This window comes from Podarcis muralis, chromosome 3 (genome assembly GCF_964188315.1).
Source record: "Podarcis muralis chromosome 3, rPodMur119.hap1.1, whole genome shotgun sequence".
In the NCBI taxonomy this organism is placed as follows: Eukaryota; Metazoa; Chordata; class Lepidosauria; order Squamata; family Lacertidae; genus Podarcis; species Podarcis muralis.
In genome coordinates, this window is record NC_135657.1 from 53,314,584 (window position 1) to 53,333,439 (window position 18,856).

At 41.7% G+C, this 18,856-nt stretch overlaps 1 protein-coding gene across 4 annotated transcripts in view; it reads right to left on the bottom strand.

Moving 5' to 3' along the window:
* The window catches only part of TULP4 (TUB like protein 4), a 100,996-nt gene that overhangs the window by 14,687 nt on the left and 67,453 nt on the right, over nucleotides 1-18,856 (bottom strand). For 3 of the 4 annotated variants that reach the window (XM_028723772.2, XM_028723773.2, XM_028723774.2), the window contains exons 3-10: nucleotides 15,537-15,665; nucleotides 14,742-14,903; nucleotides 8,290-8,470; nucleotides 4,898-5,032; nucleotides 3,958-4,124; nucleotides 3,296-3,520; nucleotides 1,812-2,046; nucleotides 1,000-1,144 (exon numbers count right to left, since the gene is read on the bottom strand). In XM_028723772.2, coding sequence (XP_028579605.2) covers nucleotides 1,000-1,144; nucleotides 1,812-2,046; nucleotides 3,296-3,520; nucleotides 3,958-4,124; nucleotides 4,898-5,032; nucleotides 8,290-8,470; nucleotides 14,742-14,903; nucleotides 15,537-15,665 — 1,379 coding nt within the window. The remainder of the gene's footprint in view (nucleotides 1-999; nucleotides 1,145-1,811; nucleotides 2,047-3,295; nucleotides 3,521-3,957; nucleotides 4,125-4,897; nucleotides 5,033-8,289; nucleotides 8,471-14,741; nucleotides 14,904-15,536; nucleotides 15,666-18,856) is intronic. The other variant, XM_028723775.2, reaches the window with a different exon arrangement.

Here is an 18,856-nt window from a genome sequence, read left to right on the forward strand (position 1 = left end):
ATATTCGGTTGGGAGCCGCCCAGAGTGGCTGGGGAAACCCAGCCAGATGGGAGGGGTATTACTAATAAATAATAATAATAATAGTTGTTGTTGTTGTTCTGGAATGGAAAAAGGGATATCTAGCCCAGCCCCACAAAGATCAAAATACACAACTCAGACCACGGTGTCCCATAAGCAGAGAGCAGAATAGTGCTTAGAGAACATGTTTCTCAGGGAAGGGAGCTAAGTACTCTCCTAGCACCAGTAGCAAATCTGGAACCTTGCTCTCAAAAGTCTGAGCAGAGAGAGAGAGAGATTGTTGTAATTTCTTTATGTTGATATATATCTAGGATATATAGTAGAATACAATGGTGGTCCAGGGGTGGAACTTCAGCACCCTGGGTTGTTATCATTCACTGGTCGTTGCCCATACTATATACCTAGAATTTATTCCCAAACACTGATTTTCTCAGTGCGTGCCAATTATTCCAAATTTTTGAAAAGCTAGTCTTGGAACTAGGACACAGTATGTAAACTAAGTCAACAAATTAAAATCCAAGTAGGTGGTTTTATCCTAATCACAGAATTTGATTTATTATTTTTTGCACCGTGCACGTGTGCGCACGTTCACACACACACACACACACACACACACACACAATATATATAGAACTCTGCTTAAAACACTCACTAGTAGCAAGCAAATAACCTAACAAGTACTCTGCACTGTTATGTGCTGTTAAACATTTGAAACTGTCAGGGACAGGACACCAGAACTATAGGGGGATTATGTCTGTATTATGCTTGTAGCTAATCACAGAGGAGAAGAACTCTATGGGCCTTAATAATGTTTCACAGCAAAAAGAACCCTAACATTTCTGAAGCAGCCCATTTCTGATGCCTGTATGAAAAGGTTCCCCTTTGTTCTAAGTGTATAGGGTGCCCTCTCAGCATAAAAAAGGAATTCAGAGACCCAGGAGAAAAAGGAAGGTGGAGTTTTGAAAATGCCAAAATGATTACCTGGGAAGTTTGGGTGATTTGCTAGCTCGAGTGATTTTGGGAGACTTTTTTGCAGCCCAGTCATCGCTCAGTTCAATATCGCTGGAATCAGAGCAGTTGCAGCTGTCAATCACGGTGGAAATCAAACTGTTTCCATAGATTTCATCTGTCAACACAGGCCCCATTAAAAAAAAAAAAGGTTTCAGAAACCAAATCCCAATTACAACTGTCAATCATTTCTAGGATATCCTACAAGCAATAGCCGAGATACAACCGCAGCAAGGAGCACGGCGTATTCTTTGAAACTCATGCAGAATCAGCAATAGCCTAAAATCAAGCGGGTGGTGCTCAATTATGCTAGTTGACAGGCATCTCTCTGACACTGAAAAATGTCTACAGCTAATTAGAGAATCTTCCCTCTCCTATCAGGACACTGAATATTATAATGTACTGCAACTTGGAAGATGACTTGAACTATGCCTGTTACTGAGTCTCTTTCAGAATGGCTGATGAGAGCAAGGAAAGAGTACTGCCATGGGTTCTTGTGTGGATGCACGGTTTTGGGGCATCAACAGGATACACATCTCCACAACCCAAACCACTAATTTGTTCCACAAGCGGGAGCTCCAGTGAGTACATGACGCTCGACCGACAAGAATGACACATTTCGACAAAGAGTGTATTTGTGGGCATATTTTTCCCCATGTGAAGATCAGTTACATGCAATAAAATCAACGAGAAATTCACGTGCAGTAAACTTGCAACACTTGAGGGTCTCTGCACAGGACCGGAATCTAAAAATCGGCACTGAAAAGTTGCCTAATGCCTTGTACCTGCTTTTCCGTCAGTCTTTGGATCCATGATGACAAACTCAGGCCGCAGTTTGCTAATTCGGCGCCCTTTCAAGATAGGCACCAGACCCCCTAAGTATTCCAAATACAGTGTATAGCAAGGCCCTCCAACCTCCGGGTCGTCTTCTGTCCGCTTCATTGTGCAGTGAAGCCTTTCGTTGCCAGATGTTGGGTAGCTAACAAAATCTCTCATGTTGTTGGGGTCTGGGATAGGAGGCTGAGTTAAATATAGGAGGAAAAAATGTGAGTCATACGAAGAGTTTTCCCTCGTGTTGCTTTTTCATGCTCCTGATTATTATTATTATTATTATTGACTGCAGTGGTAAATTCTGCCTTTAAATTAATAAAACAATAAAAGAAATCAGGACCACAAAAAGCTAGCTACATTTTAAATGAGAAGTGACCACTTCTAGAATGATGCACCAGAACCGCAGAGAGACCAAGAAGCATCCACTTCAGTAATACAGTGGTACCTCTGGTTGCAAATGGGATCCATCCCAAAGGCCTGTTCGCAACATGAAAGAGCACAACCTGAAGCGCCGTACCTGCGCACGTGCATGGTATGATTTGGTGCTTGTGCGCATGTGCAATTTAGCACTTTTGCGCATGCGGCGAAACCCAGAAGTAACCCTTTCCAGTACTTCTGGGTCGCCGTGGGACGTAACCTGAAAGAACGTAACCTGAAGGAAACATAACATGAGGTATGACTGTATGTGCTTGCTTCTTTTACAGAAGTATAAAGATTGTCAACAGCACAGGGACTGAGATCAGATTTCTCAAGAAGTTCTCATAAGAGCCAGACAAAAGGTGTTGCGATGGTAGCTGGTAGCTTTTACGCCTTGTCCGGGGAAACCTTTAAATAAAGGCCCATTCACCAGGCTCTGTTAATGCACAAAGTTTACACCTACCCCAAAGCATTCCCATCCACCTCCCATACATTTGCATGGCTAATATAATGTGTGACCTTTCTAATCATGGATACACTTGGCCACAACTGAAGCAGATGTGGAAAATGTCATTACAGCCACAAACTGCGGCTGGCAGCAGTTGTGATTGACTGGTTTTATTAATAAGCTCTCGGTACACCAACATGCCTGAGGGCAGTCTGGACTGCTTAACCTGTACAAGAAAACTACATTTGTGAAACATCCCTTAGTCAGGTTGCCCTGCACTGCTCTTCAAACGGCCATCACAACCCTCTCAAAACGACAGTGATAAAACCCTACAAGCTGTTCTGCACGGTTATGCAACCCTAGGTGTATTTACTCAGAAGTCCCAAGGCATTCAAGGGGACAGAGTCCCAAATAAGTGTTTGAGATGGCAGCCTCAGAGTGCAATCTGAATGTTTATTACCAGTCAAACATTCCCTGCTTGTGTGCTTTATGCCTCAGCTGCTGTCAGCTGTTTAGCTCCATCTACCTTTGTCTACTGACCCTGATACACTTAACACCCAGCCATTTGTTTACCTTGATCGTTGGTGTAAAGGCAGTGGTGAGGTATGAGCAGAGCCTGGGAGGCAGAGTCAATTTACTGATATCTTTGTCATCCCGCAAGGAGCTAGCGATGGTTTGCTGGCACAGAAGCTGTAAGCTGGACACTCTGTGCTCCACTCGGACAACGTAGAGGGCAGGACCAGAAGCCATGAGCAGGCGGGAGTCCCTGTGACCCCAGCAGATCGAGATTATGGGACGCTGCATGAAAAGTAACATTTCAGATGTTTTCCTCTCACTGAAGCACATTTTAAGACCCATTCTATTTTGGAAAACCCTAATGTCTCAGGGCTTTTCTGTATGTTCAAGTAGTAGAATTCTCTGGGGACTGTACCACTTACAATTTCGCTAAGATACGGTATCAATTTATTACAGTAACCAGAAGACTTTTTGTTTTAAAATACAGATTTCTCCATTAATTTTCATCCTTCATTGAATATTATTGTAACTAATAGCATGGAATCAAAACTTATTTGTTGTGTGTGGGGAGACCTACATATAAAATTATCTAAATTATAGTGACCGTCATCCACTGGGCAAACCTCCCTTGATATAATATCCCCCACTAGGGGTTGTTTTTGCGGGCTGCTATTCTCCCACGCTCCTGTTTCAATATCTCACTTCAGAGTAATCTTTACCTGCACAGGAGTCTCCAGGGTATAGATATGTTCTCCGTGAACATTGTAGAACTTGACCAGTGCACTTTTCAGAAAGGAAGCACCGCTGAGTTCAGCCAGCTGGCTTAGCTTTTCCATGCCTGCAACAGCCAGCAAGTCTCCCTGCGTGCACCACTGAGCCACTACATCTGAAATCACAAAGGGCGGGGGGGGGGGGGAGGTTCGCTTTACTACACTTAGCAAATAGGCCCAATCCCACACACTTACACTCAGTAAGCAGGCCAGTGGAGGCAGCGGGGGCCTCCACTGCTCCCTTGGCTAACCAAAACCACAGGTTACTGCCACTAACCGGGAGGGTTAATCCCTCCACCTCCCTTTCCCTGGTAATTTCTACAAGAGGCAGCCCTGAGACTGAGGAGGAGGAAGCTGACAGGCTGGGCCACCTCCTGGTCTGGTTGTAAGCAAGGAAGCAGGCAGGTGGGGTCTGGCTAAAGGCAGGCTGAGGTTGGTGGAGCAAGCCTTCATTCACTCTGCCGACTGAAGCTACTGCTTCAACTTTTAAGCCTTTGGAAACATTGCTTCAAACTAAAATAACTTTGGAACCCGCCAGCCTTCCGGCTTTGGTTCCCAAAACCCTTGAAGGAACAGAACAGAGGAGAGCAAAACAAAATTGGTCACTGCCTCAAGCTGGAGGTTATTTTGAAAAGCACATGGTTCTCATTTGCTGCTGTCGAGCGCCAGAGAATGTAAGACAGGCTACCAGTTTATTTCAGAAGGAATCCTCTCGTTGAGATGTGCTCTTTTCACCAGCAGGCGTCACTCTTGTTAGTGGAAATTGCTGCAGATGGATGTTGCATTTCAAGAGACAGATGCTGAAATATTCATGTCAAAGCAATCAAGATCTAAAGCAGAAAATGAAGCGGTGGGAGCGGGGCAGGAAGACAAGTCTCCCTTTGCGTACCTTTCAACCCTGAGCGGATGATGGTAGGAGACAAGTCGTCATAGTTGTTCATTAAGCTAATGTCTCCTGATGTGAAGCTGACAGTGAGCAGCGGTTTGGTGTTCTGCACCAGAACTGGATATGCAGCTGGACCATCTGCAGGGTGGGGGAAAAAAACTTTTAGGAAGAAGTTTGAACCAAGGTTCCTAGCTCATCACCTGTTGACTGTGCAAAGAGCTGTGACACTCAGGGGGTGTTTTCCTACCCTGTCAAATACTGCTAAGGAATAAACCCCACCCTCACGCCACAGCACTGTGGTATGGTCTCTGCAGTGTTCTGCAAATGACACAATTCTTCTATTGTGCCCTCAGTGATCCTGCACAGTGGGAATATTTACATGTCCCTGGAGCTGTATGAGGAAAAGAATGGAGTCAGAAGCAACCATCCTGGCCCACAATGGGCGCAAACATGGAGGCAGTGCCAATCATGCTAGGAAATAAAAAGGTAGAGGGGCCTTCGTACAAAGAATCTGTTCAGTTTGCACCTCTCTGTGATACCTAGCAATGTTCAACCTCTAAGCCAGGGGTAGCCAACTGGCAGTTGTGGGCCAGACCTGGCCCTTGAAGTAGCGTTACTATCACCTTATGAAAGTCTAGTCAAGGTGGGATTCAAAAAAGCAATTTGTTCACAGCTTTCTGTTGAAAGAAAAATAAGCAATGATTCACCATGTTCATTTCGTAAAAAGTTTCTTGCACTGCTATCTCGTCCACATACTCAAAAGCCAAGGGACTATTACCAATCTGACTCAAGATTTTTTTTCAAGAAACATGTCCCCTCCTCAGCCCTCCAGACTGAAGACCTCATGGTACTGGACCAAGCATACTTCAGCTCTGTTAAGCCCTTACTGCTACATGACATAGACTTTAATATAGAAACTGGTCCTCCATAAGGACTGGATCCCAAAATGGGAGTCTGGAGCATCAGAATGGGCTTAACTACATGCCCTGAGAACACCAGTTGGCTAAACGCTATTCTGTGCCATTATAAAAGAGAGTCTGGTTTTGACAAGATCATTCTTCAGTGTTTAACTTCCTTTGTATATAATATTAAATTGCCTACAGCACCATCTGCAGCATTCACTATTTCATTCTCTGTTTTATGTAACTAGATTTGACAGAAGGTGCTGCTGTCCCAAGAGAAAGGCGCTCTCCAGGAACCAGTTAAACATATTCTCACTAATCATACATTAGGCTACATTCAGTTGTGAACGGAACCAAATGTTGTTATCCATGTGCTTATGTGTTAAAATGAGGTAATTGAACTACAGGGAAATTGTGCTGTGGACGGTGACTTAAAAGCCAGCACCATAGAATTGGTATAGTTTTAGAAGTAAGTAAAATCCAATTAAGCCCCTCCTAGTCATGTATGTGAGTCAAAGGCATGTCTCCTTTGAAAGGTTTATGAAGAACAAGTGATACTTCACAAGGACACGTCATATCAGAATAATTATTAGAAGCTACCAAGCTCACCCACTCCTGATTGACTCAGCATCAACTACAGACTAGCCTCCTTCACTCATCTAAAGGGATGCACCAGAAGTTACAATGTTCCTGCCTAGAACAGTAAACCAATCTTATAATAAACCTAATATCACCACTCTCATTAATCACATTCCGACAAAGGAAAACTGTAGCACAGTCCTCTAAGGATGTTGTGCATATTTGATTTACCCTCATGTATGCATTTGCCATTGCAGGGAAGTGTCCTAAGCAAGCAAAAGGGTTTGTCAACAATAAGCCAGTCGCCCCCCATGCTAAGCACACTGTGGGGTGTTTTTGCTCCTATTGTCCTAGAAGAGTGAGTGAGGAATGGAAGGGTCCCTGGCCCTCGCACCCAGATGCCGGCTGCCCCAACCAATAAAAGGCAGGAACTCCAGGTGCATGGAGAAAGACTTACTTCAGGTGCAACATAATTCAGAATAATTATTCTTCAAGGGCCCATTTTGTACTCAGTCCCCAACCTATACATCCTGTGTTGAAGCAGGAAAGGTCTGAAGGAGACTTTTGCTTGTGTTCACTCAAAGGTTGAGTAGAGCCCTCCTTGCAGTCGGGGAACCCTGATATTTCCCCTCAACCTTTTCTCTCTTTGCAACGATGACACTCAGTATGAAACCACAGACTGAGTCTTGAAGGTATGTCATGAAAGTCACATTCATGCAGTACATTTTCCCCCGTGTTGTTAACCTTCCTCAAAAAAATTGAAGGAAGTTTTCTCACTGAAACCAACATTGTCAAAAATGTTTCTTTCTTACAGTTGCACCTGAAGTGGACCCAGAATTGCAAAGGTTTGAATCTGTGGTGCTAATTCACAGTCAACTTTGTTTCATGCAAGCTTTTAAACTCCTTTGTTCTGGTTGTGCATTTTTTTCTGTTGCAGAAAGTGTAGGTCCATTCTATCTTGCTTCTTGCTCTGTTATTAAAAGTCACGCATCAAATTTGGAGTTTATTTTTTTAACTAGGGGCAGCAGGTCATTCACTGGAGAAGAAAAACGTGTTCTCAGATCCTCCTTTTGATTAAGTAATATGCAAAAGCACAATAACTTAATCTCTATTTGATTTGAACATCTTTGCACCATTTCTGGTTTTCTTGCATTAAGGAGTAAAGGAAAGGAGGCTTCTTACATTCATCTTATTTTTTAAAATATATAACATAACAAGAAGAAAACAAGTAATTTAAGGATGTCAAGGGGGAGCTACATTCTTCAGGACCACTATATTCTACAAAGTATGGGTAACTGCAGATTAACCATAAAGAATATCATGGTCATATATTATCCTGTGCAAAACTTGATGCCTTGTTAATAGCAATTGCATGATGCTAATGCCATTAAAAGCACTGTCAATACAAACATGCTGTATATGTTAGGTTTACCAATGCAATCTGAATCTTCACTGGATTTGAAGTTTTCCATGAAGTTGTTTTAATTACTTGTTTATATACGGAATTGTTTTCATTGTTTTTATATATGGAATTGTACTTAAAGGTTTTCAGTGTTGATGTTATGATTGTTAATCGCTCTGAGATGTTTTGAAGGAAGCAATTAATCAATGAAATTAAATGAATGAATGAATAAAGAAATAAATAAATCATTTTCACTATAGTCCTTGGCTGCATCATTTCAATCTGCAGCTGCAGGCTTACACAACCAAATGCTCAGAATAACAATAAATCCCTCTTCATAGAAAAGCAGACAACAGGGACAAGAGTTCTAGCCTACCCTTCGATGTGGAGTTTTTCAATGTGGAAAGAACATTTTTCTATGGAACGGCATTCAAGCATGTCACACAACTTTACCATTTCAGTGAAAAGCAGGCCACAGACATTCAATGAACAAAAAATGGAGGCAAAATGACCTTGAGGTGGGGAGTAGTCATCTGAATCAGTGTCACTCTCACTACTATCTTCCACCAAAAAGCTCGGGTAATTCCAGGACATGCTCAGGATGCCATCAGATTCATGAAGGAGAACATGTGCCAGCATTCGGCCATGGCAATCCATGACAATAACCTGACCATCAGCAGTGCCAAAGAGGACCTGGCAAAATAAGAAAGCATCATAGTTAACAAGAATGCAAATGCGATTAAAAATAAAAACAGGCTGAAGAAGACAGCTCTCTATTATCATATTTCAAGTAATCTGAAATGCTAAACTGCCCACATCCACAGTGAATACAAGACAAAGCAAACAGCTATTAAATATATATATCCTTATCAACCAGGAATAAGTGGAGTTCCTGATTCCAAAAATCCATAATCCCCATTAAATTCTCTTTTAGGATTATGGGCAATACTGGGTACCATGTCATAACTACTACTCTTCCACAAACAACATTTTCTAAAGCCATCATGACTGAAGCTTTCATCTTCTTCATCCCTGCCATTTCTCCTGCTCTTTCCCACAAACTTGCTTCTTTCTCCATTTCATTGATTCCCATCAGGCACTTTTTTCCTTTTCAATTCTACATCCCCATCTGTCCTGTGGTCATCCTATAGCTAACCCCACCCCACCCCCACCCTATACTAGTTTGAAAAACTAGTTATAAAATATTGCCTTTTGGTTTCCAGATTACAGAAAAACCTTCCTTAAATATATCAGCATAAACCCAACTGGTTTTATAGAAAATAGGTCCTTGAAATCAAATATTTAAAGAACATGAGACATCATCAAAACGATTAAAAAGAAAGAACACCAACAGTATTGTCCTTGATGCAGACAAAGCGTATGATATGTTAGAGTGGGCTTATCTAATAGAATATTTAAACTGATTTGGCTTTGAAAAGAATTTAGATATTATTGCTTCTTGTTGGCATCGTTGTTCATTATCTCAGTTTAATTTTAGCAGATGTAATTAGGCAATATGAACAAATCAAAGTATCAAGATTTGTTAATGTAGAGCATAAAACCAGCCTATCTGCAGATAACATAGCAGTTTTTTATGAAATTTGTTAATTTATTAGCAATCAAAATTATGTATAAATTATCAGATTTAGTATAAATTATAGTAATATTAAAATCCTGCATTTCTTTTTTAAGAAAAGTGAATAGTTGGTTGGGGAAGATTAACTGGAAGAAGGAGGAAATTCAGTATTTAGTGATAAATATTCATATAGAATATAGCAACAACTTTATACCTCTAATAAAATCAATGCAAGAATATGTTTAAAATTTCTAAAACTTGAAAATGTCCCCACACTAGGGAGCATAAATGATGGGAAAATGATAAAACACTGCTGCAATTATTTTAACTGTCATCCAGGAGCAATTTACAGATGATTGTGAATTACAAGCATGATGGGATGCTGGACCAATGAGTAGTCAACCATTGATGACCAATGTGGATGCTTGTCCCTGGAGCAAAATTGGCAAAAAAAACAATGTGACTCAATCAGGTGGAACTAGAGCATTATAGGACAGGTGGAAAATCAATGTGTTACAAGCCTGACAGCAACAAATAAAGGAAAGTTTCCACCTAAATACAGAATGGAGGAGGCAAGGCTTTTGTGTTGTTTAAAATAGCAGTTAGCAAACAGCCAAGGTACATCATCTAAGATAAGGCTGACTGTAACCTACAGATATCTTCCCCTTGGGCATGTTTTGTTCCCTGATGTATTGAACAAGCTCTGGCTTGCACATTTTGGCAGGTTATAGAAGACATACAACATAATCCAGGAAAGGGCAAATGCATTAAGAGCATCATGCCTGGAAAACTAAACTCTGCCCTACAATCTTAGTCACGCGTACTTCCATTTCAGTTCCAGTCCACTAATGTTAAAGGGCCTTCTTTCACATGAACATTTTTAGGATTCGTTTATGCAGTACGGTTGATTGGGAATCTGAATATATTCAAGAGGCTTGCTCATTCTGTTTAAGGAAATGAAGAGCACTGACTAATCTCCCATTACATTATGTTCAATCATTACTGCAGCAAAAAACTAAATCCAACCACTGCTGAGAAATCATGGAGGATTCTTTTAAAAAGGTGTCAGTGTGGAAAACTGCTAACTAGCAGGATCCAAGAATTATCAGTATAGAATTGCTGGTATGGTTAGTGTGACACCGATGTTCTCTATTTTAGGAGCTTACTAGTTTTGCCTGGTTTGTTTTAATCATATGTTTTAAATGAGCTTGGAAGGTTATTTGGATCTTGCCATGTTATGTTGACTGATGCTTTAAGGAAACTTAGGGATCAAAATATGGGATTGTGCAATCCTATGCAAACTTAGATGGACGTAAGTCCCACTGAACACAGTACAACTAACTCCAGGGTAAGAACACGTAGGATTGCACTGTAAGTCAATCAACTTTTAAGAAAACAAGAAATAAATGAAGGTCTTAGGTTGCAGCCATTCTGACAGGAACATTTCAAGATCTATATCTTTGTCTCTGCTTAGTCATTCAACACTACAAGGCCATTGACAAAAGCATGCTGTCCTTGGTCAGTGATCCAAATGGCAGCTATATTGTGTAAGCTGCCTACCTCTTCAGTGTTTTGCCTGTTAAAAGATGAGGCCTTGGCTGATTGGAGGTTTTTAATAATTTGCAGACAGCTGTGCCTTCTAGATCAGCTGTGCCTTATCTACCCCGCCTGCCTTCCCCCAGCCAGAGGCATAATTGTTGGAGATGGTGGAGAAAACCCACAGATGAAGAATACTTGCTCACAATCAAACTCCACTTGGAAAAAGGCACTCCTTGGAAAGGAGACAGTACGTGAAAACCACATCTGTTTTGTCAGAGGTACAATGGCAAAAGGGACGCGGGTGGCGCTGTGGGTAAAAGCCTCAGCGCCTAGGGCTTGCCGATCGAAAGGTTGGTGGTTCGAATCCCCGCGGCGGGGTGCGCTCCCGTTGTTCGGTCCCAGCGCCTGCCAACCTAGCAGTTCGAAAGCACTCCCGGGTGCAAGTAGATAAATAGGGACCGCTTACTGACGGGAAGGTAAACGGCGTTTCCGTGTGCTGCGCTGGCTCGCCAGATGCAGCTTTGTCACGCTGGCCACGTGACCCGGAAGTGTCTGTGGACAGCGCTGGCCCCCGGCCTCTTGAGTGAGATGGGCGCACAACCCCAGAGTCTGTCAAGACTGGCCCGTATGGGCAGGGGTACCTTTACCTTTTTTACAATGGCAAAAGGCTTAAAGGGAATCTCTGTTTGCTTCCATTCACCCATTTGGCCATTTATTAGTATAGTCAGACCAGAAAACGACTCTACAGTCTTCACAACCGTCTCATATTCAGTCCTTTCACTATCCAAGGTACAGAAACTATGAACTGATTAAAGCCCAAAGCACACCTTCAAATCAAAGCAGCAGGTCCAGGCGTAGGTCCCAGGGGGATGTACCTCAAATCAAGAGTGTGAGTTCTCCAGCTTTAGAGTCCCTGAACATTCAATATTGGAAAGGGATTTTTGTTCTTGTAGACTACTACCAGGTATGACTTGAGAGCAGCTGGGGCAGGAGATGAGCTGCATAAACTTTTTCAAGGCAATTAAAAAACAAACAAAAAACAGCCAGATTTTCATATTGAAAATGCTCTTTCCAGGTTTAAACGGTTGCAGATCCTTTATGCACCAAAAGTCTTACAGCTTTTCATCAGTACTATAATCTCAAATTCTTGGGAGAATGTGAGAGACACTCTGAACCTACTGGTTGGATTGTATGTTTAAAAAAAGGCTTTCCTCCTCTCTAGGAGAGTGTCTATTAATCCTGATTAATAAGTGACTTAATTACTTTGTTTGACTGTTATACGTAAATCCACTATCACCCCCATGGTATTTATACAGGACACAGAATGCACTATACTGATCTGACAAGAACCACTTTACTCCTCAGTTGTTGGTTCCCTACTTAAAAGAAAGTTTTATGCTTTACTTCAAAGCAATCCCGGAAAAACATATTTGGCTGATGACAAGAATAAGCACTGCCAAGGCAGCAGTGATTTTCTTGACTCAGAGTCCAATCCTATGCATGTCCCACTGAGTTCAATGGACTGCAATCTTTTTACACAGGATCTATTAACCATTTCACAGAAACTCATAAAACAGGTGACTGAGCAAGAAGCTAAGCAGTGTTGTCTGTTTCCATAATTTATAACTATATAAAAGCAGGCAGGTCTCACTAAAATGTAAGCCTTCTATATATAGAAAGAAAGCCACGTTTTCAGTCCAAAAAGAGCAGCAATGGAATATAAAACATTCATAAAGCTCTTAGCATGAGCAACCAGAGGTCATTAATTTTAAATGCCAAGACTAACAAGAAAACCTGAAGTAATTCTAAAAATAGCCCAAAATATTATATGCTGGAATGTTTTGTTTATACAACAAGAGAATCAAGATGATATGAGCTCGAGTATTCTTCCCTTGTTATATCTGAACTCCCTGAATTGCACTGTTATTGGTTATACTGCTCTATTTTACACTGGCAATTTAGTCATTGACTCCATTCCATGCAACATTAAATGCACTGCCTAATTAATTAAAAGCTTTCTGCTTCTATTTTGTGTGGTCCTAAGAATCAGAAATGTAATAAACATAGGGGGATCGAAAAATGCTTTTGGAGTTACAGCTTGCAAAACACGGTGCTCGTATTTCTTGGCATTTTCAGAGAACAACATTGAAAATAGGTCTAAGCCACCGTATGGCTCCTGGGGGGATAATGGCTTCCAGGTAGCAAGCTGTTCTTCTAATGTTGTTGCTTGATAGCTGAACCCTGGCCTAGATATTTTAAGGCCTCTGGCCAAAGAAGGCTCATGCTGAGGACGTATCTCGGAAAATCAGAGGGCATTTCCACCTTCCCCATATCGATTAACAAAGAGCGTGATGGAATCTTATAATGTTAACCATGTGGTGTTAGGAACTGTGGATTTGGCATCCCAAGAGAATTTTGTGTGAAAAGTCTAGGTGAGCAGTTTCTACGCAAGGTCTGATTAGGCCCTTGCTATGGCCACATGCTGCCTTTGTATATCAAATCTCACCTCATCCCACTCTCTAACAGAATATAGCATATTCTGACTAAAATAATAATTTTAAAAATTGCCTGCCTTCAGCTGCGGCTTCATCTGACCAAGCAGCAGCTGCACTGCCTTCATTTCTGTGGCTCAGTCTTGCGATCAACCTCCAAGACACATGCGGTGTGGCAGCGTCAGCAGAACAAGTAAACACGGCCTTACTAAAAAAAGTATTTTGCTTTGTGACAGGATTTCAAATGCTATCAGCTTTTCCCTGATTTTTTATTTTAGGCAGCAGAAGCTGCGGCCAGCTGTCCGTAAGCAAAACAGAAGTGAAAATGAGAGAGAGCAGAGAAGCAAGCCTATGTTTCAGTCAGGAAAGTTGATACTAAAAACTGAACAGCAACTGCAGGTTAGCAATTAAAACAATACAACTGGGAGCCAGAAGATCTGTGTTCTGAACCCAGCCTTTTCATTTAATTGTGGTCACTGAAGTCAATGAGAACTTTCTTATCAGCTCCAATGAGATTTGCATTGGTTCGTCCCAGGGAGATTTTTTTTAAGCAAAGCAAGCAATTTCTCTTTCTCTTTTCCCTCAACATCAAAATGAGCAGCTGAGAAGGTGCACCTTAGCAAGAGTGGCATGAAGATAATTAATTCCCTCTTCAAAGTGATATGAGACCCACAGAGAGAGCTAAATGTTAAGTGTTAGTATAATATTTCATTAACACTTCATTATGGAATTCTGCATTTGGTTTAGATTGACTGGTTTCTAAAATAGAACACCCTGAACTGGGTTTGAGATTAGGAGTCCACAAATGTATTTGCTAGCTCACCTGGGGTGAGCATGTCTTTTAAGGCATGGTCTGATAGGCACAAAGCAAGAGATGAGTGGAGGCTCATTTCTGACCCCAAGGTGAGCTTCCCTCCCTGAATCTGTGCTGAGAATGTGTTAACCCTTTTCCTGCCTGCCTATTCTATCCTCAGACACCTTCTTTCCCCCAGTAGAGGAAGGTAGGATGCTGGAGCAATTGCCAAGCTCAGGACTGGACTGGGTTGGCTGCATTTAAAAACAATGCTACTGCTCATCAAATATGTCTACTACTGAAGGTGCTCTCAAGCAGTTTTCAAGCATTTCAATACTCGATATACATATGACTGGAGGAGGGTATATGTAGCCATGTGATGTGAATTACCACTGAACACTTGTGTAGCTTGACATCAGTTACAAGAGTGTGTCAGTCATACAGCTAAATTAATCTACCATCTTCTTGTCCTGTGTGCAGCAGGAAGGTGCTTACCGATTAATGCATGGTCAACCCTGACATACACACAGAGTGTGGCAATTTTTGTTTTCAAAGCAACCTTACCTGTAGATCATCAGGAGTCCATATGCCACAGGTGATCTGACTCTCCAGGTTAATCTCTGAAGACCAATGTCTCTGTCCACTGACTGATCCAACCAGCACAAACCCATCTCTATAGGAGATCAGTGCTTGTGTTCCATCATGGCTCCACGTAAAGTCACTCACCTTAAAAGACACACACAGACAAGAAGAGGCTAGAACATTATTCTGACAATGCAGCCCATATGTAAAAGAAACAGTGCCCTATAGAAGCAAATGAGACTAGAATCAATTGGTACCAATATGTTTAGCAGGTTCCGGTTAAGTGGCTCGTGTGCCCCCACTTTTTTTCTTTTAAGAGAAGTTAACACAAGTTTGGCCAACAAGCAGGGAACACTAATGCCAAAGCATCTGCTGCATCCACCATCTTGCATTTCAGATTTTCAAACCATGCTATAAAAAAAGTTTTTTTTTAAATAAAATGAAGTTCAATCCAGACAAGGGTGGTATCCAGCTATAAACAGTTCTGCTGGTGCAACTGGGTTCATGTTGTACATAGGAGAGGGGGAGCACCCCATCACAACCCCTACCTTGTGTAACGTATAGTTTGCAGAAGAGTTCTGAATAATTCAAAAATGTGCTCTCTATCTTGTGACGTTTTTGTCGGTCCTAATAAAAGTATTGCCCAACTATGGATTTTGGAGTTCAATTAAAATGCTGCTCTAACAATTGCTCTTTCCACAATTTACTCTTTCCACACGGAGTGAGAATTTTAGTGGTCTTTCTTTAAAAGGGAAAAAGGAGGGAGGGGATACTAACCTGTGCCCCACGGTCATTAACAAGTTCCACAGACCATCTGCCTTCATACTGAATCCAAACAAATATTCCACCGTCTGCATCACAAGTTGCAAGCTTCTGGAATGGTTCGTTCCATCTTACCAGTACCACCTAAGAAGATTCCAGAAAACAGAACTTTTTCCCAAGAGTCTATACAAGGTTCCAACATGCAGCTCACCTGAAATTTCATTATCTGATATAGCAAAAATATATTGCCATGCTTAAATTATAAATTAAGGCTACAAAAATTAGAAATGTTCAGCTGATGAGGCTTCTCTTTAAGAACAGCAGGATGTGTTTCATTGCTGCCATAAAAGCAACGGAGAATCTTCATGGGCACACTTTACTGAAACCAAGGACTTTTAAGTCCAACTCTCTCCAATGTTTTCAAATGGAAACAAATCAAGTTCCTAAAGGGTTGTCAGCTTTCTCTAGGTTGTAAAACACAGCTGTGCTCTCTGAGATCTGCACACACTCAGTGACCTGGCTGAACAACACACACATGAAACCTCTTTCTGACAGAGTGCAGACTTTGGTGGGAGTGGAAGGTTCTTGTGCAACAAGATTGTGGAGATCTAGAGAGATGGCAGTTTCTTGAAAGGATTAATGTGCTTGGAGTCATGGGCCTTTCCAGAGATCAAAGCTGTTTGATGTAAAAGCTTGAACAGGGCCCAACAACACGGCACCTCCTCTTCTCCCTTATAAAGTCTAGCAGTCCAAAATGGTGTCATTCTATTTTCACGTTCCTCTGCTCCACTTCACTAGTGGGTACTCATAGGGGCAGGGAAACTTTCAGTGCAATGACATGATGTCACTAGTTTGGGATTACCAGGTGAAAGGAGAAGGAAAATGAAAGTAGCAGCCGCACAACTCTTCTGATGTCTAGTATCAGCCATGGCCCTACTGCACTGTTAGCTACCAGCCATCAGATGGACCCTCCTTCTAGCTGCAGAGGAATCTGTTTGGCTTATCGTAGCTAATAACCACTGACAGATCTATGCAATCAATTAATATTTAATTATATAAAAATAGCCACACTAGTGTCAGTTACCATACATACTAGAAGCACATTTCAAAAGTCACTTATGGAGTATAAGAGGAATTTATTCTTGTTGGCCCTGAAACTACCCCCAATCAACTTTGTTGGGTTGCTCTAAATCTTTAGTAGTGTGTGAAGAAGTGCTAGAGAAGGGGACAGCCAAAAATGTCTACCAGTTGACCTGGTTATAGTCAGCCACTTCATAAACTAGTGACTGATATAGGAGAACCCAACCATACAATAATGGTGAGGAACATAATCTGCCCTGTCTTTAAGATGCTATAAGACTCTTAAATTATGTTATGTTGTTTTAAATTCATATGTGCTGAAGGCTTAAGACAGTATCTGCTGAGTATTTATAATGCACTCATGAATCAATGCATCGTTTCCAGAAAGCATGACAATGCTCCCAACAAAGTATCATGACAGCTATTCGGATTGTTATGGATTTAGATTGTTGGGTGAACGTTTCACCTTGTTTTATGCACCAGGATCTTTGTTGTAACACAGGGATGACTAAGGAGGCATGTCCTGATGCAGTGTCAGTTTCACTCTGCAGCTTTAAGTGAATTCTGCCTGCTAGCTAACAAGGGCATCCCACCATACAGCTAGCAATGTTACACAATTTTGTCAGGAAGAGAGAGGTGCACTGTCTCATGTGCTGCCTCTGTTTACAGGAGAAGCAAGGAAACGATTGCAATATTGTTGCTATGAACTGTTCTGCAGTTGGGCGGAAAAGCTGCCAGAAAAACTCCATCCCACATATGCATAATAAGCTCAAATTATGCATTTCCATGTACAACAGCTCTTCTCTCTCCCCACCCCTCAACTCCACACCATGCCTTTCACTGTTTCCTACAGGCAGGCAAATGCTGCCATCACCCCAAAGTAACTGCCTCCTCGATCTCTGGGGTGAAATGAAGCCACACCATGACAGCACATACCCATGACATCCACAACAGTATCAAGGAGGAGGTGAAGAAAACATCTTGTTTACTACCCAGAAAAGCACAGCATGAACTTGATTTCTCTCTCTCTCAAATAAAACTCAATGCCTGCACAATTCCTACTTGCTAACTATGGTTGTGGGTGGCTGGGCATTTTGAAAAATAGAGCCTTTTAATACCTGATAAAAGAGAAAGTAATGGGACATTTGACAGATACAATAAAGAAAACTGCAGGGAGGAAATAATGCAGAGATTATAAGATACTCACTCACCTCATGTTACAATCCTTATCTGATACCAAAAGAAGCCAATACATTCAACCCAAGGATGTCATAACATAGCTGCTCCGTAAAGGCCGATTCTTGTAATATTTGCTTATTTTTCAGGCAGCATGTAATTGCCACCTGCTGAAAAGCGTCAGAATCTAGACTCTAAAATGCCAAGTCTTGCCAGTTCTAAACTGGATTGTTACAGATACCTGATGCCTTTTGCCTGCGTCCTTTCTTGGTAATGAAGTATGAAATCAGTGGTAGACCTCAGGATCTCAAGGATGCCCTGTCTGTTGCCAAAATTCAGTGCGCCCCTTCCCCAGCCTCCCACCGTCCATTCTACACCATATTCATGGTGCCCCCGATGCTTTGCAACGAAATTCCAACTCTGATGGAATCAAGCAGCATGACGGCAGAGGAAATCTAGTAGAATGATCTATCTGTAGTGTCTAAAGGCTGGACAGTATCAACGAAGGGCAAGTCTGATTCACACACAGATCTAGTGTGCATGTTCCATGTGCAGTGGAGCCTCCCTCCCCTCACTTTGGGCACAACACTTTATGTAATTGAGGGCCTGTGTGCATAAATTTGCGTGCAAGCTTGTAGTTAACCCACTGCTTTAAAAAATAAAACAAGCAGGTATCAGCATATTGCATGGGCAGAGTGTACTTCCTCACGAAAGCGCCCACGTAGGCTCCAGTTCATACAAGATATTCCACATGCAACGTACAGGCTGAAGCCATTTAACTTCTACGTCAGCCACTTTTTCTCTAAAGTTGTAAGAGCCTCTTACAAGCCATTTCAACAAAGCAGGTTCCTCAGCATACAGCACACCAGCAAAGCCATTACTGATTATTGGATCACCCATCCATCCTTAAGCATCACTGCAGGACCACAAAACTGAGAGGAGGGTAAGCCCCAGCCCAGAAGGAAAGTGGAGTAATTCAATAATAGCATTATTATTATTATTATTATTATTATTATTATTATTATTATTATTATTTCATTACCACTTTTGTGGTGAAGGGGTGGAAGTGGTAGATGTAT